The sequence below is a fragment of the Chrysochloris asiatica genome, unplaced genomic scaffold (assembly GCF_000296735.1).
Source record: "Chrysochloris asiatica unplaced genomic scaffold, ChrAsi1.0 scaffold00138, whole genome shotgun sequence".
NCBI lineage: Eukaryota > Metazoa > Chordata > Mammalia > Afrosoricida > Chrysochloridae > Chrysochloris > Chrysochloris asiatica.
This window is the reverse complement of record NW_006408656.1, coordinates 8,735,242-8,758,267: the sequence shown is the minus strand read 5'-3', so window position 1 is coordinate 8,758,267 and position 23,026 is coordinate 8,735,242. Positions and strand designations below refer to the sequence as shown.

At 43.7% G+C, this 23,026-nt stretch overlaps 1 protein-coding gene across 1 annotated transcript; it reads right to left on the bottom strand.

The window, feature by feature from the left end:
• Positions 1–671: 671 nt before the first annotated feature.
• DDX23 (DEAD (Asp-Glu-Ala-Asp) box polypeptide 23) lies at positions 672–19,634 on the bottom strand. The gene is made up of 17 exons (XM_006870100.1): positions 19,549–19,634; positions 11,238–11,446; positions 10,496–10,606; positions 9,549–9,642; positions 9,387–9,452; positions 9,100–9,238; positions 8,691–8,824; positions 8,426–8,538; positions 8,080–8,223; positions 7,768–7,993; positions 7,426–7,571; positions 6,891–7,068; positions 5,381–5,623; positions 4,830–4,981; positions 4,509–4,617; positions 1,982–2,156; positions 672–1,543 (listed from the first exon to the last, which is right to left on the bottom strand). Exons 2-17 carry the CDS (start codon positions 11,444–11,446, stop codon positions 1,320–1,322), a joined length of 2,463 nt encoding a protein of 820 aa, XP_006870162.1. The 5' UTR covers positions 19,549–19,634; the 3' UTR covers positions 672–1,319.
• Between the last annotated feature and the right edge of the window lie 3,392 nt (positions 19,635–23,026).

The following is a 23,026-nucleotide window of genomic DNA, read 5'->3' as shown; positions in this document are numbered from 1 at the left end:
ATGCCTGGGGGGAGGCATTCAGCAGCACAGATGGAACACGTTCTGGGAGGTGAGAAGGAAGAAGCTTAGTCACAGCTTTATACTGTCCCTGCCTCAGGCCACAAAGGTCCTAGAAGTAGCAACAACTTGAACTCCATGTGCTTGCCTGTTCATTCTGAGAGGTAAGGATGAGCATGTGAGTAAGTGAACATTGGTAGGACGGCCTAGGTGCTACAGCACTCACCGCACCCTAACTTAGCCAGAGCTGGCTTAGCCCTCCTGGATGCCCACCTCTCCCTTCACCAGCCTGTCTTCCCATATACAGTAGGCCTGGCCATTAGGGAGCCACAAGGAAAAGCATACAGCACAGGTGGAGAGTGGTTCTCACTGTGCCTCATCTGCTACTCTCATTTCTTACACTGCAATGTTCTTCACAGGGTATCCTGGCCAGGGTCATGAGTATGTGGGGTTGGAGCAGGGGCAGAAAGGCATTCTGATCCTGCTGCCAAATGGCTTCATCTCAGCTCAGATGTCATCTACTGACTTAAGACTAGCAGCTGAGACTCTAGGCTCCACTCTAGATGCAGATGTCTTTAATTTTCCAAGTCAAATCCACTGTGCCCTATGCTGTCCCTCCCTGTCTTCCATGGTGCCAGGGAGAACTTGGGAGATGAGCTTAGCTAGAACTAGACACAGCTTTAATATCCATCTGTTTATTCTCAGAACATACAAATTCATCTTTTCAGAGAATAGAAAACAAATTCACTCTGACTTAAAGATGAACACAGCTCATCCTGATCCCACAACTACTAAAAAAAATTCCCTGGGCGAGGGATGCCTAGAGTGCGCAGCACCCCTTGGCACTGGGGTGGTACACAGCTCTAAAAGCTCTTGAGAATCCAAATGTGAAAACAGCTGTCAAAACGACAAGAGTCCAGGGCCCCCAACCCTCACAAGGTCATACCCGCTGGGCCATTTTGGGCAGCATTGTTGCTACAGCTTATGCAGTCAAGTCTGTACCCAAAGTGCTCCCATCCAGGCAGTCTGGGGGAACATGCCAACTGGTTGTCCCCATACCCTGGGAAGAGCTGAAGGCCCACTGCAATCACCAAGCCCCACAGAGGGGCAGAGCTAGGCCCAAACCTGGCCATTTGCTTCTCTTGCCTCCTATAGCAGCTCCTCTACTCCTGAAGCTCAGGCCTTCAGACATGAGTCTTGATTGTTTTGTAGACTCCCATAATCCAAGAGTGAGGACCTGGAGAGAGGGATGTGAGGGTCCTAAAGAACCAGCATTAGGCAGCTTCAGAGCATGCCCTTAAATCCTTGGGAAGAGTGTTGTGTCAGGCAAAGATGGTCTCTTCCCGGCGCTTCTTGGTGAGGATGGTGCCTGGCTTGTGTTGGGCATCTGGGTGGTTGGCTAGTTCTGGGGGACAGGAGGACACAGGGCTCTCCAAGATGGCTTGCTTCAGCTCATAGAACACAGCAGAGTCCTCTTTGGTGAGGAAGGTAATGGCCACACCACTCTTGCCAGCTCGTCCTGTACGGCCAATTCGGTGGATATAATCTGGGGAATGGAAGGAGTGTCACTCAGGGCATCAGGTCAGACCCCTGGTAAACAGTGTCTAAAGCCTCTGCTTCCAAAGGTATCATCTTCCCACCACAGGTCCAAGGACAGTATATATAACTCATGCAGCCTGAACCTCAAGTGCCTACAAGTACTCTCATCATAACTGATTTTTGGTGACCCTACCATGCTAAGACTAAGAGTTGCCTAGCTCCATGCTTCTCCACACCCCTGAGGACTGAAGTATTATCCCAGATCCTGGGACAACATCCAAATGGGAAGCAGGGCAGGGGCTCTTTTCACTGGGACACGCCATCCTAGACATAGAGCTTTGAGAGATGGTGACAGTAGCTTCGGTGCAGCACTCTGACTTTGAGACAGAAAGGATAAGGAGTCTCCCTCTACCCTCTACTGAAGCTACTTTCCCTTAACACTTACCTTCAATATTTTTGGCCATATCATAGTTGACAACCATAGACACATCTTGGATGTCGATACCACGACCAGCCACATCTGTAGCCACCAAAATATCCTTGGCTCCAGCCTTGAGGTTGGACAGAGCAAACTCTCGCTGCTCTTGGCCTTTTCCACCATGAAGTGTACACGCGTTGTACTGTTGGAAGGATAAAGAAAGAGCAATGGATCCCAAGACACACAGAGAAGAGAGGGAAGGTTAGATAGAGCAGGATAGAAGGGGGAGGAGAAAGAATAAGCGCAACTGAAAAGTAGGAGCAAACAGGCAAGCTAAAAGAAGATAGATCAGTACAGGGTGTGATGTGGCAGTATTACTGGGGGTAAAGTCAAAGGCAATGCAGTCAGAGCCAGAAGTAGAGTCACACAGATGATGTTGTTGTTAAGTGCCATTGAGTCGGGTCCGACCCATAGCGACCCTGTACAGGGTTTCCGAGGGTGTAAATCCTTACGGGAGTAGAAAGCCTCATCTTTCTCCCGCGGAGCGACTGGTAGTTTTGAACCGCTGACCTTAAGGTTCGCAGCCCGATTCGTAACCACTACGCTACCAGAGCTCCTTCACACAGATGATGGTAGTCAATAAAAGAATGAGGTGAGAGAATAAGGTAGAAAGCAGGGATCAAGAAGATGGAAGTTAAACTGGAGTAGAAAAGACACACTTTTCTGCAAACACTAGTACCAAGAGTTGTTAAGTGCTCTTGAGTTGGTTCTGATTCATAGAGACCCTGGATGGGATTTCCAAGGAGAGGCTGGAGGATTCAAACTGATGACCTTGCAGTTAGCAGCCCAACATGTAACCCACTATACTACCAGAGTTCCAGTATGAAGACTACAGGACCTTAATAATAAAGGACTAGGGAGCACAGTTATGGATACTTCTTAGACATAAGCAAACACACCATGACATTGGATTTCTGGGATTAAAGGATTAAGGTCTCTCATAGTTTCATAGGACATCTCAATTAGAACATACAGTACTATATCCTAGTTTGGTGTATGTTGAGTCTTAAAAACTTGCCAGCAGCCATCTACAATCTAACGTGATCACTATTCATTCAGAGCAAGAGAAAGCAGGAAATTAAAAGAGTCAGAGAAGAAACTAGTCTCCAGGGCAAACGGTCTAACACCTGCCCCCAAACCAGAACTAAATGGTGCCCGGCTATCACTACCAACCTTTTTTGCCCAAGGACACAATAGGTGGTTCCAGGAAAAATGGGAGAAAATGTGTAACAGAACCTCAAGTTCTTAAAAATACACAGCATTGATTCAATACTAATTGTTATCATGACTAATTGTGATTTCACAACTGTAAAGGCAGAAATTTTGTAACAAAAATGGGGTAGTAGTTAATTTTACAGTCCAGAAACAGAGAACCCTAAGACAATCAAAGGAGAAGAGCACCAGTGCAATGCGGGACCTTATCCAGAGAAGCAGTAACACCAGAGATGGAGGCAGAGATTGGGACATGGAAAGAGGGAGCAGCTGAGGACTCTTAGATTCACGGAAAGAGAGGGACTGAGAGCTGGCAACCAGGAGGAGGCAGACTTGCAGAAGTGCCTTTTGGTGGTTTAAATTATTATATATGCCTGAGTGTTTAAAAATAAATAAAGCTAAAATGAATACCAAGATATACTGTTATCTGATGGTATATGGAGGGGATTTATAACCATTGTAATGAAACGAAGTCTATGATTTGTTGAATGTAAAACTGATGATCTGCCCTGTAACCTTTCACTCAATTCACAATAAAAACTTAAAAAAACACACACACAGCACATGACCTATTAGACTGCTTAAAACTGGAGGATTGTACTACACTGAAATACTCTTCAAACCTGGACCCCACCAACCCCATAAGGTCACCTTTTAGCTAAATAACAAACTGGCTTTAAGTACTATACTCCTTTAAAAAATCACCTATATGAGACAGTCAACATTTATTTTAAAACAAAGACGAATATGTAAAGGGGTAGGGAAACTAGATTAATAGAAACTGAACAATCAGAATGAAAATGATGAGAATGTTCACATATGTGAAGAATGTGACCTTTGTCACTGAACAATTTCTAAAGAAATTGTTCAACCTAAACTGTGGTGTAAGCTTCACTCAAAGAAAACAAAGTAGGTGAAAAAGGATTCTGATTGTCATTATCTCCCTCCTGAGGACATCACCCCACCCCCTTCCAAGCAAATATAAAAACAAACAGCTTTGACCCACCCACTCTTCCAGGTCCTCAGACCCTTCCAGAATAAGTATCTTGAAACTTCTCCCTGACTGCAATGGATAAAGACTTACAGAAGATTTGGTTGGCATTGCTGACATAGATAGTCTTATCAACTAACCCGGTTCTCTTTATCCCCACCAAACTGCCTTTTCTTCTGGCTTTGATTTGTCAAAAAAGAACGGGAGAAAATTGAAAGTAGGCACCCAAAGGGACCCTCTAGTTTGAAAATGCGTCAGAGACCAGTCTTTCCTCTCCTTTGCCAGACATACCCCCATCTTCTCCAGGGATTTGGCCAACACATCGCAGCCCTTCTTTTGGTTGACAAAAATGATGATGGGTGGATCAAAGCCTTGCTCCAAGATTGCCAGCAGCTTTTTCCTAAGAAGAGAAAGACAAAGCAGAAAACAATATAATTATCCCCCTCAGTGAAATACTCAAGACGATGAGCAGACTCTTCAATGCCCATGGCACTCCAAACAAAGCAGACACTCTTCAATAGCGCAGTGCAGTCCCTTTCCAGCCACCACTCTGACCTAAAGTTTAAGTCCTTTGCCCGCCCTGTCTCCACCCAGGCTCAGTTGCTCCTGTACCTCTTTTCAGACTCTGACATAAGGAAGACCTTCTGTTCCACTCGTTCATGGGGCTTGCCTGCAGAGCCAATGTACACCACAGCAGGTCGCCGAAGATAGCTCCGGGCCAGACGCTCCACTGCTGGGGGCATGGTGGCTGTGAACATGACCGTCTGTGAAAACAGGAGGCTCAGTTCTAGGCCCGGCCAGACACAGTCACATAGCCTATCATCACCATAGGCAGTCCAGCTAAAGACTCTAAAATCAGCCCTGGTGGTAAGCTTTGCTAGCCACCACCTTAGGAAATAAGGGTCTATCTACTGCCTTCCCATCTTTGTCCTCAGCACTTGTTCATTACTGCATTTTACATCCTATGATGAGGGGGAAGGACTGGGAGTATGTGCTAGTACCTATAGTCTCTATAGTAACAGGACAGCTTGGAATCCTTTTTCCAAGGTGGAGCTAAATGGCTCCACCCTTAAGACTGTTGGAAGACTGACAGATGCCTCATCATTCTGGAAACCTAGGGTAAGAAAGAATCAATTTTCCCCAATCCAGGGATCCAGCCTTACTTGGCGATACTTATGTTTCCCTGACTCAAAGTTGGCCAACATTTTCTCAGGGTCTTCAGCCTCATCTGTGTCTGGCTTCTGGTTGCTGACAGGCATGTGCTCCAAGATCTTTTGAACATCTGGCTCGAAGCCCATGTCAATCATCCTATCTGCCTCGTCCAGAACCACATAGGTACAGCGGCTCAGTACCAAGTAGCGGTTCTCCAGCACATCAATCAGACGTCCCGGGGTAGCAATCACAATCTGGAAGGTAAAGTGTAATCATATAAGGCCCTTTCTTCTACCTCCTGTGAACTACCCACCCACTTGGACAACAGATCTCCAATGCTAAGGAAGTGAATGAACCCCAGCCTCCAGTTATGTCTGGCAGTGAGAGTTGCTGGGAGTTTGCATGAAATGACGTGTTGCAACTTTGAATTTTCCAGGAATGAATGGGTTCTTGAGTAATGTCTGGGGGTTAGGCAACTCAAACCCAATGCCATCGAGTTGATTATGACTCATAGCGACCCTACACAGGGTTTCAAAGACTGTAAATGTTTACAGGAACAGACAACCTCATGTTTCTCCCAAAGAGCAGCTGGTGGGTTTGAACTGCCAGCCTTGCGATTAGCAGTTCAGTACTTAGGGAATTAGACAAGAGGCAAAATCAGAAGGAACTTTCCTAGATGGGGGAGAGACTAAGATATTGTAGAGGACTCTTATAAAAGGATTGATTATATTGGAAAGTCTGCAGAAGGCTTAATTCCTATAACAGATTTCTTATTCCTATTCTCCTGTCCCATCCTGAGATAATGGTAACACATAAAGTCAATGAGATGGTCTAGCAGAGTGACGAAGAGCACAGGCATTGGATCTGAATCTCAGCTCGGTCCATTACTAGCTGTGTGTGATTATGGACATTATTAAGCTGAGCCTCAGCTTCCTTTTTAAATGGAGATACCACTAGCACGCTCACATGTTTGCTGTTGAGAATTAATGAGCAAATATATACACACATATTTGATGTGATTAGTACAACTACTGGTATGCATTCTCAATAAATTAATGTTATATGCTGTAGAGTCAATTCTGACTCTTATCAGTCCTGGTGAGAACTTGCCCCCACAGGGTTTTCTTGACTTCACAGAAAGAGAGTACTAGGTCTTTCTCTCATGAAGCAGTTGATTTAACTCGAACTGCTGACCTTTAGGTTAGCAGCTGAGCACCGTTAACGGTTGTGAAACCAGGGTTTCTTCACAATAAATGTTAAGTGCCATCGAGTCAGTTCTGAAGCAAGCCTGTATAGGGTTTCCGATGAGTGGCTAGTGGGTTTGAACCGCCAACCTTGCAGTTAACAGTCCAGTGCTTATCCTACAGTGTTACATCAGGACTCCAATAAATAGAAGTACATATACACACAAACCAAACTCTTGCTTACTCTCACTGATCATCTATGGGAGAGACTACAAAGACATAATCAAAATAGAGAGGCTTCCCAAACAGTGAGCTGCCTGCTGGCTCAGAAACGAACCTCACAGCCCATGCGCAGCCTGAAGCCCTGGTCTTCTCTGGAGATGCCACCAATGACAGCCACAGTGCGGATGCCCAGTGGCTTCCCAAACTTGATGGTCTCTTCCTCAATCTGCTGGGCCAACTCACGGGTGGGGGCCAGGATGATGGCATAAGGACCCTGGTCTGACTCTTCAATCCTGTGGTAAATGGGACATCCCATAGCTTCGTCAGCCTTTTCATCCAACCACAAAAAGGAGCAAATCAAAGTTATTGTTAAGGGCAGTTACTGAAATGGAGGGACAAGGGTAGGATGGAATGATACCATTTAGAAACCACAGACTGCAGGATAGCAAACTTCTCTAGTGAGTGGTTCTAGCCAGAAATAAAATCACATGCTTCTCTGATACCATGACCCAATGAATTAGTCCCTAGTCTCCATTCTAGATTAAAGAAGGGGGTTTCTGACTTAAAAAAAAGAAAACCAAACAGACATTTGTCACTTTCACCTTCCTTACCCAGCCAAGCCCACTCCACCTGGTACCAGCTGACCTCACCTGTCAATCTTGGGGAGAGTGGTGATCCACACTAGTAACGGGATGAGAAAGGCTGCTGTCTTGCCACTGCCAGTCTCAGCTACACCAATGATGTCACGATTTTGTAGCCCAATGGGGATTGCCTGACGCTGGATAGGCGTTGGTTCCTGTAGTCACACAAAGACAGTAAAGGCTACAGGCAGAATCATACCATCTACTACTGACAGAGTGGGTATATATACTTAGCACAACGTGAGGGTTCACAAGAATAGGGATCTAAAAACACCATCACTAAATGAAGTTTGAATCCCCTTTGAATGTAGGAAAATGTCAGGTCTCCTGGACCAACCTGTGCCTTCTTACCTTGTAGCCACACTTATCAATAACCTCCAAGATGTGTGGAGGCAGAGACGAGTCTTTCCAAGATCGGATGGGATTGGGGATCTTGCCACCTTTGGTGGTGATGCTATAGTCTTCGCGGAAGATCCGCCAATCCCTGTCTGTCATCTCATCCAACTTCTTCTGAGACCAATGCCGATCATCCCAGCGCTGCTTAGCTTCCTTCTTACGAAGCTTGCGGAGTCTTGCCCTAGAGTAAGATAAATTAGTATCCTCAACTCCTTTCTATGAAGACTTTTAAGTGCCACGCAACCACTCATAGCCCTGTTCACTCACTCCTCCTGCTCCTTTTCTTCCAGTGTTCGCCTCTTCTCCATTAGATCTCCATAGAAACGTGACTGCTCTCGTTTCTGCTGCTTTAGGTCAATGCCTGCAATGAAGCCTCGCCCCAATAACTGCACCTGGTGCCGTTCTTTGTACCTGGGGTTGAGAGAGAGGAAAACAAGGAGAAGGGGCTGGCTGTTGCAGCAGTAAAAGAGAAAGGCAGACTACCAATATGGAATAATTCCCATTTCTGGCTGGTTGACTATTAGTTTTTCTACCTTTCACACCCCAATTTTTCCATTTCCACTAGGAAGTACCTAGGGTAAAATAACTAGAGCCTAGGCCTGATGCTACTCACAGGGGGTTGTAGTCAATGGATGTGTCCTCAGATGCATCCCACTCAAAGACAAATTTGCGATCGTTGAGATGTCTCGTTCGGCGCCGCTTCTTGACGCCACCCAGGTAACGCTCCTACCAGGGAAACAGCACAAAGCCTATCAAGGTCAAGGCCCAAACCTCACATTTTGAGGAATGTAAAGATAAGAATGGCCAAATAAGACCTTGTTTTGGGGGCAAGGTGGGAATGGTGGGGTGGAGCGTGAGGATAGAGCCAAGGCCTGTACCTTAATGGCATGCAGTTCCTTGCTCTTATCCTTTTCTTCCCGGATTTTCTGCCGCCCTTCCTCATCCTCATTTCCATTGGTCTCCCGCTCCATCCTCTCCCTGCGTTCCCGACGTTCTCGTTCTTGAGGGTCTTCTGCAGGCCAAAGAAAGAAAGCAAAGCTGTATAAGATGTCAGTGCAAGTAAAACGGAGAGGCAGTAAAGGGGACCCAAAAGACAATGTTCACCAAATGAGAAAAAAAAGGGACCTTATGAAAAAAAAGGGTGACCTAAGAGGAAGATTTATTCTCATAAATTTCCCTCTACCCAAAACCAGAGCAAACAGGTTTCTGTCTGACCTGAGTGACACCGCAGTCCCATTCCATACTTTCCTGTCCAATCTAGTAATTATCTAGGGTAGGAAAACGAACCCAACATCTTCCTGCCCAAGTCTTGGAACTGTTTCCTCTTCTTCCTTTCCTCCTCAAGCATTTTCTGCCGCTCTTCCACTTCCTGCTGCCGCCGCTTTACAGCCTCAGCCTCTCGTTCTGCTTTGGAGAGGAATTTAGGCTACAAAACAGATTGGAACTATAAACAAAGGACCTGGGATCAGGACACAGTCACATCACTAATGGGGAGATGGCAGAGTCTGAAAATATTTGCCCAGGCATTAAATCCGTTAAGAAAATATAAATAGGCCTAGGACCCCAAGCTCTACCTTAGCTTCAGCTTCTTCCTCAGCCTTTTTCTTGGCCAGAAGTTCCTCCAAGGATAATGGCTGGGCCTGAAGATAAAACATAAAGGCTCTCATTCTCTGAAGATCAACAAACCAGGGCTTCAGCTGAAGAGGAAGATGAGAAAAATCCTTCCTTTCCTTTACCTTGAGTTTCTTATCACCATGCTCATCCTCTTCATCCTTCCTAGAATCTCTGTCCTTCCGAGATTTAAAATCTTTTCCTCGACCAGGAGATAAGCTTTAAGGCAAAGAAACAGGAAAGGTCCATATATCGCTGCCTTACCCACAGTCCCTCGATAAGATTAATACTGAAGTCCAAAAGAGGATAGAAGTTTATTCATGAGTCAACAAGACTGGCTCATAATAATCCATCATGTTCTGAAGCTCCCTTAGCAGGCAAGGCTACTCTGCTGCTCTGAACCCTGATTGACCGTGGCCCTGCCTTGGCTCCATTCTACCTGATATCTTTCCTGAGAATAATTTCTTCTGAGAAATGGGTCTTCACTACTGATATCAAAAATATTTCATCCAAACAACAGCTGCACATTGAAAAACATAATTCTGCTTAACTTCATAACACAGTCAATGTAGCCTACATGGCCACCCACCCACACTGCTCTCGGGTACTGCTACACATTCCCCTCCTCATCTTTCCTTCCTACCTGGTCCAGCAATCCTTTTTCATGTCTGCTATAAATCTCATCTACAAGCTGTTATGAGCAGTCTGTTCTTTGACCTGAATTCTTGCACACTCAGGGCCTGAAAGAACTGTGCATAGGTTTCCAGAGGAAAGCAATCAAGACACTGGCATTTTGCTATCCTAACAAATACATGTTATATATCCTGGGTGGGACACTGGTCTGATGGAGAAAAAGAAATGTTATATAAACTGGTAACTTTTTCAAATGAATTTCAAAACTCTAAGGACAAGTTCACCCTCAAAGGGTTGTGATTTTACTACCTAATTATTCTTTCAAAAGAAAACAGCTGTATAATAACCACCAATAAGATCTGCTAAGAGAAGCTGACTTCCCTATGAAGCTAAGGAAGAGACAGCGTCCCTGTGAAACCATTCTCATTCCCTTAGGTACCTGGATCGTTTACGGTCCTTGTCCCGTCTGTGCCCATCTTTGTCCCGATCTCGGTCCTTTTTGTTCCGATCACGCTCCTTATCTCGCTCTCGTTCTTTGTGCCGTCGTTCTCTGACAGACAGAAAATATAGGTAATCACTTGACATTTCCAGAGTATCCTCCTTTTCTGTAGCCCAAGAAAGGAGCTCTGGTAGCGTAGTGGTTACGAATCAGGCTGCGAACCACAGGGTCAGCAGTTCAAAACTACCAGCTGTTCCGCAGGAGAAAGATGAGGCATTCTGCTCCCGTAAAGATTTATAGCCTTGGAAACCCTGTACAGGGTCGTTATGAGTCGGAACCGACTTCACGGCATATAACAACAACAACAAGGCCTCTGTGCTCTTTTTTCCTCAAAAGTAGTGTTTTTCAATCAGGGCAATGTACTTTCTGGGAAAGTTATGAGGGAATTCTAAGGTCTGACAGATCAGAGTTGTACTGCTAAGTTTTAACGGCAATGACAGGTCATGGACAATGTGACCTACCTCCCCTGATTATCTGGGCCTCAACTTGACAAGTTCCCTCCAAACCTTTGAAAGCTACTAGGTAACCGGGGGAAAATAAAAACACCTGCAATTCTAACTAGGCTAGGGATAGAGAAAAGTGGAAAAGACAACTGTCCTAATACAAGAGACAAGAGGGGAACTGTGAATTAAGACATCTGAAATGCTCCTTCCCCTGTAACAGATGTAACAAAGTTATTTACCTTTCTGTAGACTTGGAACGGGAACGGGAGCGAGAACGGCTGCCCCCTCGACGTCTATCCCTTGAACGATGCCGCTTCCGATCCTTAGGTGGGGAAGACTTCCGGTCCCGATCTCTTTCCCGCTCTCTGTCAGGAGTTCGAGATCTTTTCCTTTCCTCCTTGGAAGGTGATGCATCACGGTCCTTCTTGTCAGCCAGCTCTCCTGCCATCTGTCATGGGTAAGTGGAGGACTTACTATATACTGGGCACCATCCTAAACAAGTTGACTTTTATATTCACTTAATTCACAAAAAATCCCTACAAGAGAGACTTCTAGCAAGATGGTGAACGAGGCAGACACACTGCATGGACTCTCCACAACAAAGACAGGAAAGACTGAATGAAACAGACACAGATGAAAATCCTGGGACCCTAAACTTCAGAGGAAAGGTTAGAGAAGTGGATTGAGTGCTTGCCATAAGGAGAAGCTAAACAGGAACAGAGAAAGAATGAGACTGACTGGTGAACGGCTGGCCAGATGGCCTGACAGCAGATTCATGTAGACAATGGAAAGCTCCCTGGTGACCAGAGGTGTGGCCAGCTCCCACCCTCATCCACTCCCAGCACCGACCCTGTTCTCCTGGAGTTTGGAGCCAGGGGGTTGTGAACCATGCCAGTGTGAGGTGGGGGCGTCTCTGCCACTTTGATGCCTGGATTCAGGTGGGCTCTACTCCAGACCTACAGAACCCACAGAGCCACATATAAGCACTAGTCTAGCAGAAACCCACATAACCAGCCACTCTTATCTCTAGCTGTCCCGTGGTCCTAACAGACACTGAAACCAGCTCCATCAATGATCTTCATGAACAGCTTTTGATTGGGTGCCCTCAACACAGATTAATACCTAGGCCTGTAGAAACTCCATCTAGGACCAGGAATTCCGCTGTCACATCCCTCCCGCTCCCCACTCATGAACTACTTCAGATTGGGTGCCCTGAACATAGATAATACCTAGGCCTGTAGGAACTTCATCTAGAACCAGGAACTCTACTGTCATATCCTTCCTGCTTCACCTCGTGAGCCCCTTAGTTTGCAGGAGTTCCCCAGAGTTTTCTCTTCAACAGCCGCAATTAAATAAAAATAAAAAATGGTCTTTATTTAGTTTTTATTTTCCTTTTGTTGTTTCTATTTATTATTTCTTCTTCTCTTTCCATTCCTTTGAATTTTATCCTTTCTACCTCAGCTTTGGAGTCCTAGTGTGGCACTGTGGGTTAATGCACCAGACTGTAAAGCCATTTGAACTGCAAGGTCAGTGGTTCAAGCTCACCAGCTGCTCCTTGGAAACCCTATACAGGGTCACTATGGGTCAGAACCAACTTGATGACACTTAACAACAACAACCTCAGCTTTTGTTTTTCCATCTTTTCCTGTTTCTCATTTCCCTTCTTTTCTTCTCCCTTTTGATCTTTACTAATCTCTGTATCTTTTAATCTACCCCCTCTCTATATTTTTCCCCTTCTGTTTATTTTCTCTTATTTTTCTCTTCTATATCTCCATTTTCCTGCCCCTCTTTTTAGTTATAATATTGATTTTTTTCTGGTTGCTGCCTGTTTTTATATACTTTTTTCTCCTTTATTTTTATCTCTTTTCATTGTTGGTTGTTTATGGTGTTTCATTTTCTTGTGTGTGTGTAGGGGAGGGGGTTCTCCTCTTTCCCACCCAACAGGAGACAGCAACCATGCCCATGCAGCCCAGTCACAACCATACGTTCTGCAGCTCCACCCACTGTGCAAGGGCCAATACCAGCTCCTATGCTACCTAATCAATGATAGAGAGCAGCCAACACCAGCCAAACCTCCCTAAACTGGGGTGCATGAACAGTGAACAGAGAACGGTGCACAAGCTTCCATTCTCAAACTACACCCCCAGGAGACAGGAGAGCCTAAGAGCACATCAACACACAATCATCAATTCAATACAAAATACAACACCACAATGTCCCCAAAACAAATGTGTTTAGAACACACGAAGAAACAAAGAGAATGGCTTAAACAAATGACCAAAATGCACAACCAGAAAACAGTTGAGGAAGAAAAGGAAACTGAAAAAGAATTCAAAAGAATGATATTTAGTTGACTTAAAAAGACTGACAGAGTAAGGAAAGCAAGGAGAACACAGAAAAAACTTTAGAAGACTTCTAGAAAACACTACAAGACCAAACAAAACAAATACAAATTTTGAAACAATAAAAAACCCGTAACTAGAAATCCAAAATAGCCACCCAAAAGATGAAACAGGAATAAATCTAACCAGAGAAACAACAAAGGCACATACAAAGAAAACAACAAAGCATTACTAAAAGAAACCAAAAGAGACTTACAAAAGTTGAAGAATATACCATGCTCATGGATAAGAAGACATATTATTGTGAAAATGTCAACAATACTCAAGGCAATCTATAGATTAATACAATCTCAATCCAGATTCCAACATAATTTTCTAAAGAGATGGGGGGAAATGATCCCTGATTTTATCTGGAAAGAAAAGAGACTACACTGGAAATCCATTTGCAGAAGAATGAAACAAGACCCATATCTCTCACACCATATACAAAAACAAACTCAGCATGGATTAAATATTAAATGTAAACCCTAGAATTATAAAGATCATCAATTAAAAAATAGGGACAAATTTAGAGGCTGTAAGTAATACTTGGCATAAACACACTATCAAACATTATTTTTTTAAAAACATACATACAGTAAAAGACAAAATAGATGACTGAGACCTCCTAAAAATTAGACACTTATTTTCATCAAAAGATTTCATCAAAAGAGTAAAAGGGGAGCCTACAGACTAGGATAAAGTTTTTTGCAATAACATATGAGACAAAGGACTATTATCTAAAATGTATAGGAAACTAAGACACCTCTATAAGAAAAAGATAACTCAATTAAAAAATGGGCACAGGATATTAACAGACACTTCACCAAGGAAGACATTCAGGTAGTCAACAAACAAATGAAGAAATGTTCACAATTATTAGCAATTTTGTTGTTTTGTTGTTAAGTACCATCAAGTCAGTTCCAACTCATAGCAACTCTAATAGGGTTTCCAAGGAGCAGCTGGTGCATTTGAACCGCCACCTTGTGGTTGCTTTTGTTGTTAAGTGTCAACTAACAGTCAGTTGAGACCCTGTATAGGGTTTCCGAGGAACAAATGGTGACTTTGTGATTCAAACCGACTTTGCAGTCCAGCACATTAACTCACAGCACCACATGGTTAGGGAGATGCAAATCAAAACAATGAGATACCATCTCACAACAGCATTAATAGCAAAGTTCTAAAAACAGAAAACAAATGCTGGTGAGGGTGTGGAGAGACTGAGATCCTCCTACCTTGCTGGTGGGACTATAAAAGGGTTCAACCATTCTGGAAAACGGTATGGCACTTCCTCAGAAAGTTGGAAATAGAAACACCTTGTGACCCACAATTGGTATATGTCCACAGAAATAAGAGCTATGACTCAAGACGATATGTGCAAACTGATGTTCATGGCAGCATCACTAATAATAAATAGCAAAAAGATTGAGATAGTCTAAGTGCCCATTACTGGCAGATTGGATAAGCAAACTTTGGTACATACACACAATGGAATACTATGCAATGCTTAAGAATAAAGATGAATCTGTGAAACCCCTCATAACTTGGATGAACCTGGAGGACATTATGCTGAGTGAAATTAGTCAATCACAAAAGGACAAATATTGTACAAGACCATCATTGTAACAACTTAAGTTTTCATACTAAAAGAACATTCTCTGATGGTTATCAGGAGTGGGAAGGAAGGGAGAGTAATTCACTGGCTAGAGGGCAAACACATGTCAGTTCCGGTGATGGGGAGGGCAACATACAAGAAGAGGGAGGGTGGCAGAAGAATGATGAAGACAGGTGAAGACATATGGAGGTATGCATGGGCTAAAAAGGGATAGAGGTAATAGTGATATATACACAACTTTGGAACAACAGTGTTCTGTACATAGATACAAGGATTGATATATAAGCTGAATGGGTAAGGGAGGAAGAAGGTTTTATATATATATATATATACACACATACATACACACGTATGGGATATATATGGAGTCCTGGTGTGGCACTGTGGATTAATGCGCCAGATCACAAAGTCGTTTGAACTGCAAGGTCGGCGGTTCAAGTTCACCAGCTGCTCCTTGGAAACCCTATACAGGTTTGCTATGGGTCGGAATTGACTCGACGGCACTTAACAACAACATGGGATATATATATATATATATTTTGTTGTTGTTGTTGTTGTTGTTAGGTGCCGTTGAGTCAATTCCAACCCATAGCAACCCTGTATAGGGTTGCCAAGGAACAGCTGGTGAGCTTGAACCGCCGACCTTGCAGTTCTAATGACTTTGCAGTCTGATGCATTAGCCCACTGCGCCACACCTGGACTCCATATATGTGTATGTTGTTGTTGTTGTTATGTGCCATAGAGTCGGTTCCGACTCATAGTGACCCTGTACAGAGTTTCCGAGGCTGTAAATCTTTACGGGAGCAAAAAGCCTCATCTTTCTCCTGCGGAACAGCTGGTAGTTTCGAACTGCTGACCTTGTGGTTCACAGGCCAATTCGTTACCACTTCGCTACCAGAGCTCCTTATATATGTGTATAGGTATGTATGTATGTGTGTGTGTGTGTATATATATATATATATATATATATCCCATTCTCCTCCCTTACCCATTGTGACTTCACAGCACTTGACAACAACAACATAACAAAACTGCTAATAATCATGGGAAACCCTATTAGGGTCACTATGAGTCGGAAGTGACTTGATGGCACTTAACAAGAAAACAACAAAATTGCTAATAATTGTAAACATTTCTTCCTATGTTTGTTGACTACCTGAATGTCTTCCTTGGTGAAGTGTCTGTTTATGCCCTGTGCCCATTTTTTAATTGGGTTGTTTGTCTTTTTCTTGTAGAGGTGTAGTAACTTTCTATAAATTTTAGATAGTAGTCCCTTGTCTCATATGTCATTGCAAAAATAATTTCCTAGTCTGTAGGCTCCCCCTTTACTCTTTTGGCAAAATCTTTTGATGCAAATAAGTATCCATTTTTTAGGAGGTCCCAGTCATCTGTTTTGTCTTCTATTGTATGTGTGTTATACATATATGTATATCCCATTCTTCCTCCCTCACCCATATGAGACAGGGTACTTATAAATGAGTATTTAGCTTTCTTGCAAACTATAAATGTGGTGGAGCATGCATCGGGCAAAATGACGAGAATTTCCTAGATATTATCAACATCTTAAGGCACTGAGTTGCTGGGCTTAGGAACTTAGGGCCATAGTCTCAGGGGACACCATGGTCAATGGTATAACATAGTCCACAAAGACAATGTTCTACATCTTATTTTGGTGAGTAGCTTTTTGGGATCTTGAAAGCTCATGAACGACTGTCTTGGGTGCAGATATTGGTCTCTCCATGTGTGGAAGAAAGATAAAAATTGAAGAGGTTTGGAATAAATTAGTCCATGGACTAATGGAACATGTGAACATCAGTCTCCATGATTCTGTCAACAGAAGAACCAGACAGTGGCCACCTACACTACCAAATGCTCTGAAAGGGATCACATTAGAGGGTCCTGGAGAGAGTGGAAGAACATGTGGAATGCAACTCAAAACTATTTAATAATAATAAAAGACCAGATCTATTGGTCAGAAAGAAACTAAAAGAACCTAAGACTACTGCCGTCAACTACCCTTCAGATCTAGCAAGGAAGTCACCCTCATGGCCCAATTTTCAGCCAAGCAGTAGAGAGGTATACAGGGGAAACAACAACACTAGTAAGGTATGCTCACTATGGAATGACCAATCATTCAAAATCAAGAGGGCAACATTTTCTGAAGGACAAGTTGAAAAGGGATGGGAAAGTGGGTAGAATGGAAATAGGAACCACAGGGAGGAAGGAGGATAACTGTTGTTGCAGGGAAGGGACTAGACTTATATAGATGGTTTTTAAATGGAGCGCCATACTCACAGACAATATCCTTTATTTTGTAAGATTTGCTATTTCACCAAATGGTGACCCCCAGGGACAGTTTTTGTCCAAGATTTAAAGAATAACTCAGAATGATAATGCCAGGGAGTCCTCCAGTCTCAACTAAGTCAGTAAGCCTGGACTTTTAAAAAATGTGATTTTTGTTTCGCATTTCTCTTCCATTCCATCAGGGTCCATCTATTGTGGCCCAGATTAGAATGGTCAATAGTGGTAACTGAGCACCATCGAGTTCTGACCTCAAGGTAGATGAGGCCATGGCTCCTACAGGCCATCAGCTCTGTAAACTCATTTCTTCTCCAAAACTTTGGTTTCTTTCTCTTTTGCTCTCGTTAAGTAGAGACCAATGGCTGATTCTTAGATGGCTGTTCTCAATCATTTAAGACCCTAGGTGTACTCACCTCACTAGACAGTAGAACATGAACTTTGTCAAGTATATTATATCAAGGGATTGAGTTGTTCTATGAGTCTTAAGCCCTAAGCCTACAAACCCAGACACAATCTCAAGGTGTTTGGTTATATCTGAAAAGTATGTGAAACTATATCCAATATGGAAATATGGATATATGCACACACACACACACACACACACACACACATATAGCTATTCCTATTTGAGCATGCATGAGAGGACTTCAAAAAATTTGTGGAAAAGAGAATGAAAAAATAATGGAATTTTCCCACAAACTTTTTGAGTACCCTTGTATGTACTGCTGCTGCTGCTGCTATGTGCCATGGAGTTGCTTCCGACTCATAGTGACCCTGTACAGGGTTTCCGAGGCTGTAAATCTTTACAGGAGCAGAAAGCCTCATCTTTCTCCCGCGGAACAGCTGGCAGTTTCGAACTGCTGACCTTGAGGTTAGCAGCCCAATTCATAACCACTACGCTACCAGAGCTCCTTTGTATGTACTATACACCTACATATGTGACTTGCTTTCTAGTTATTGTTGTTGCCAAATTACCTATCTTTATAATATATAAATATATAATATATATTATATAATATATTATATAATATATAATAACTCGCAAACACATGTAACACACTGAACTATGACACCAGTACCAGGGGGTTGAGCAGTTTGCACTGTGAAAAAATACAGTATGTATGCCATATTTCTTTAGCATAGACATCCTTTCCCCTTGGCATGTTCACTTTGGTAAAAATGTACTCAATACACCCAATCTGGTGATTTTTCCAACACCAAAAATAGGTTGTTAGGTTCCATCGAGTCGATACCGACTCAAAGCGACCCTATGCACAACAGAAAGAAACACTGCCCGGTCCTGGGCCAACCTCACAATTGTTGCCACACTTGAGCCCATTGATGCTGCCCACTTTGCCAAGTCCTGGTGTGGCGCTGTGGGTTAATGCGCCAGATTGCAAAGTCGTTTGAACTGCAAGATCGGTGGTTCAAGCTCACCAGCTGCTCTTTGGAAACCCTATGTTGTTGTTGTTGTTGTTGTTAAGTGCCGTCGAGACAGGGTCGCTATAAGTCGGAATTGACTCGAGCGAGGGCACTTAACAACAACAAACATCATAAGAGTGACTCTCCCTCAATGAAGTATTTATCAAGTATATACTACATGCAAGACACCCTCTAAGCACAATTTGAATTTTAAAAAGAAATGAGGAAGTTCCTATCCACAAGAGGCTTATTGTACAACGGAGGATTCTAGACACACATAGTGGAAGGCTCAAATGAACTAGAGTTCAAGCAAGGGGTTTCCTTTTATTTGTAAAAGGGGATTTTGGAAAGCTCCATACAGGAAGTGGTTCATGAGTATTTTAATTATAGGTAGAGTTCGAATATGTGTAATTAAGGGCAAGGAAAGGAAGTCATTCCCGGCAAAAGAAATAATACAGGAGATGCAGAGGCGGGAAAGCAAGGACTGGTTCTGGGAGAAAAGCCAGAGTTCGTTTGCTTGGAACAAGAGCTACCTAAAGCTGTAGGAATAAGGTCAGATTGAGCATATCACAGGCGCTTTGTCCTGGGTAGAGGTCTAGGATCCGGAACATCGTTGACCCCCAACTAGGACCATGGTCTATGCTCTCAGGGGCCAACACTCCCCCTGTGGCCCGTGCCCCTTCGCCCCGGCCCACAAGAGCTTCCCGGGCTCATGCCGCTTCCATGAAGCGTTCTGTCCCCGCTCGTCCTGGAGACAGAGACCACCGCCATACCCCCACTCTCCCCCTCTCGCCCAGCTCCTGGGAACCGACTCCATCGCCCGGGACTCACCACCCTGAGTCTGAACCGCCCAACGCGGCCTCAACGTCGCTGAGCAGACGCCATCTTTCCCGTTTCCTGGTCGCGAAGATACGCCCTCAGCCGCGCTGCAAATTGGGGAGGCGAGTTTTAGCTACTAGGCGCCGCAGACCGACAATGACGAGATGGGAACTACCAGTCCCAGAATGCACTGTGCGAGCGCCGTCCTGGGGCGCGGGGTCTGTTGGATAATGTGGTTTGCTATAAAACCTTTGAATCCTCTGGAAGCGGTAACAGGACGCGATGGGGAGAAGATTTCCGTGGGCTCACTGATACAAGGTCCTGTCGCCACGTAATCTTCCTGGAATATGATGGTCTCATTAGAAATTACAGTTATAACGACTATCATTGCCTGTAGCTTACAGCGGAAGAATTTCATAGTATCTTAGACTGGTGTGGCGCTGTAGGGTAAGCAGTGGACTGCCCACTGCAAGGTCAGAGGTTCAAACTCACCAGCCGCACCTCCTAAACCCTATATATGGTCGCTTTGAGTCGGAACCGACTAGACGGCACCTAACAACAACAATGTGATGGCTTGGGGTGGCGCTGTGGATTAATGCACTGGACTGCAAGGTCTGTTTGTACAGCAATGCCTGTAGTTCAAGCTCATCGGCTGCTTCTAGGAAACCCTAAAAAGGGCCGCTATGGATGGGAACCGACTCGACGGCACTAAACAACAACAAACTGTGTGGTTGCACTGGCAGGGCCTGACAATATGATTTCGCGGGCCTTATATGGCCCTTCCCCACCCCTGCTATACAGGTCGCTGAGTTGGAACAGACTTGTTGTTGTTGTTAGGTTCCATCGAGTCGGTACCGACTCATAGTGACCCTATGCACAACAGAACGAAACACTGCCCGGTCCCGGGCCTACCTCATAATTGTTGCCACACTTGAGCCCATTGATGCTACCACTTTGCCAATCCATCTCCCAGGGGGTCTTCCTCTTTTTCTCTGACCCTCCACCCTACCAAATATAATATCCTCTCCAGTGACTGGTCCCTCCTGACAATATGTCCAAAGTATAAGAGATGACATTTGGCCATCCTGGCCTCCAAGGAGCACTTTGGCTGCACTTCTTCCAACACAGATCTGTTGGTTTTTCGGAAGCCCATGGTACTTACAGTATTCTCCTCCAACACCACAACTCAAATGCATCAATTCTTCTACGGTCTTCCTTGTTCACTGTCCAGCTTTGGCATCCATATGAGGTTATTGAAAATACCGTGGCTTGGGTCAGGCGCACCTTAGTCCTCAAGCTGACATCTTTGCTCTTCAACACTTTAAAAAGATCCTATGCAGCAGATTTGCCTAATGCAGTACATCCTCTGATTTCTTGACTGCTGCTTCCATGAGTGTTGATAGTTGATCCAAGAAGAATGAAGTCTTTGACAACTTCAATCTGTTCTCCGTTGATAAGAATGTTGTTTATTTGTGAGTATTTTTGTTTTCTTTACGTTGAGATGCAATCCATACCGAAGGCTGTACTCTTTGATCTTCATCAGTAAATGTTTTAAGTCCTCTTCACTTTCAGCAAGCAAGGTTGTATCATCTGCATATTGCAGGTTGTTAAATGAGTCTTCCTCCAATCCTGATGTCACATTTTACTTCATATAATCCAGCTTCTCGGATTATTTGTTCATCACACAGGTTGAATAAGTATGGTGAAAAAATACAACCCTGTCACACACCTTTCTTAATTTTAAACCATTCAGTGTTCCCATGTTCTGTTCAAACAACTGCCTCTTGGTCCATGTACAGATTCCTCACATATACAATCAAGTGTTCCGGAATACTCTTGCTTCGTAATGTTGTCCATAGCTTGTCATGATCCACACAATCAAAAGCCTTTGCATAGTCAATAAAGCACAGGTAAACAGCTTTCTGATATTCTCTGCTTTCAGCCAAGATCCATTGGACATCAGCAATTAGATCTCTCGTTCCACGGCCTCTTCTGAATCCGGTTTGAACCTCTGGAAGTTCTCTGTCAATGTATGCTTGCAGCCATTTCTGTATTACCTTTAGTAAAACTTTACTTGCATTGGGATATCAAAGAGATTGTCAGACTAGATGGCACTTAACAACATGAGTTGGAAAATAGTCACTCACAGCACTTAACAACAGATATAGCAAGTAATTAGAACTGTTTGTGGAAAAACGTGTTTACTACAATTATGTGAGGTAGGAGATTGTTAAGTGCCATGGAATTGGTTTCAACTCAGCTACCCTATCTAAAAGACTATGAGCCCCGTTTTACAGATGATGAACAAAAGATTAGTTTTGTTAATAGGTGTAACCTAGTATTTCACAAGAAGGAGACATTTTTTCCTTTGCAGAACTATACCAGGCTTTGGGGGATTTTTTAACAACCTTAATCTCCCAGGGAATAAGTACTGGTATTGTAACAAAAAATCCAGTTCTCAACTATAGTAACAACTCAAAATGAGCCCAAACATTGCCAAAATCCTCCTGGGAGGGAAGTACTGCCTGGACTGTGACCCTGTTTTTCTCCACCTTCTAGATAGGGGCCTTACTTCCTCATTTCCTTGTCCTTTGGAATTTGGAGATTTACACTTCTTGCTTTCTCCTATTATCCCTCTTCACTCTTCTACTGAATCAGTTTCCCAATTGCATGCTCTTTTTGTTTTTCTTTGGTCTTATAAATTCATTCGATTGTGTGGATCATGACAAGCTATGGACAACATTGAGAAGTATGAGTATTCCAGAACACTTAATTGTACTTCTGAGAAATCTGTACCTGGACCAAGAAGCAGTTGTTCGAACAGAACATGGGAACACTGAAAGTTTTAAAATTGGGAAAGGTGTGCGACAAGGTTGTGTTCTTTCACCATACTTATTCAACCTGTATGCTGAGCAAATAATACAAGAAGCTGGGTTCTATGAAGAAAAACGTGGCGTCAGGATTGGAGGAAGACTCATTAATAACCTATGATATGCAGATGATACAACTCTTGCAATTTCTAGGATGGTTTTCATACTGGGAAGTATTTAGTGCCTCCTTCTCAATCCCACAGAGCTGTAATCTGACTTTTCAGATTTCAGTTCTCCCTGCCAAAGCCTCAGGATAGAAGCAAATGCTGAAACCCTGAACATCACACACAATGAACTAAAGTAACACAGGGATTTGCACATTTTGGCTTTTCAGGCTTTGACCTGAAAACACTATTGATTTCGACCCATGGCGACCCTTTGCGAGGCAGTAAGAAAGCCTCCTCTTTCTCCCACCAAGCAGCTGGTAGATTCAAACTGCTGAGAGACTGAAAGGAAAAAGGAGCTACTAGGTGAAATTCTCCCAGTGAACACTAGAGGGCTCTCCACTCACAAAATGAAAACTGAACTAAGACACCATAGAGGTAACCTGCAGCTACTGTTTGTTTGTATGTGTGTCCTCCACTCGGTTCCGACTCAGAGCGACCCTGCAAGGTCGGTTT

Excerpts from the sequence above, each read along its gene's own strand:
- DDX23 (XM_006870100.1), bottom strand. The coding sequence starts at position 11,446 with ATGGCAGGAGAGCTGGCTGACAAGAAGGACCGTGATGCATCACCTTCC. Across the intron at positions 9,453-9,548 it reads ATGGTGATAAGAAACTCAAG|GCCCAGCCATTATCCTTGGA; the intron begins GTAAAGGAAAGG and ends TTTTATCTTCAG. Across the intron at positions 9,239-9,386 it reads AGGAAGAAGCTGAAGCTAAG|CCTAAATTCCTCTCCAAAGC; the intron begins GTAGAGCTTGGG and ends TCTGTTTTGTAG.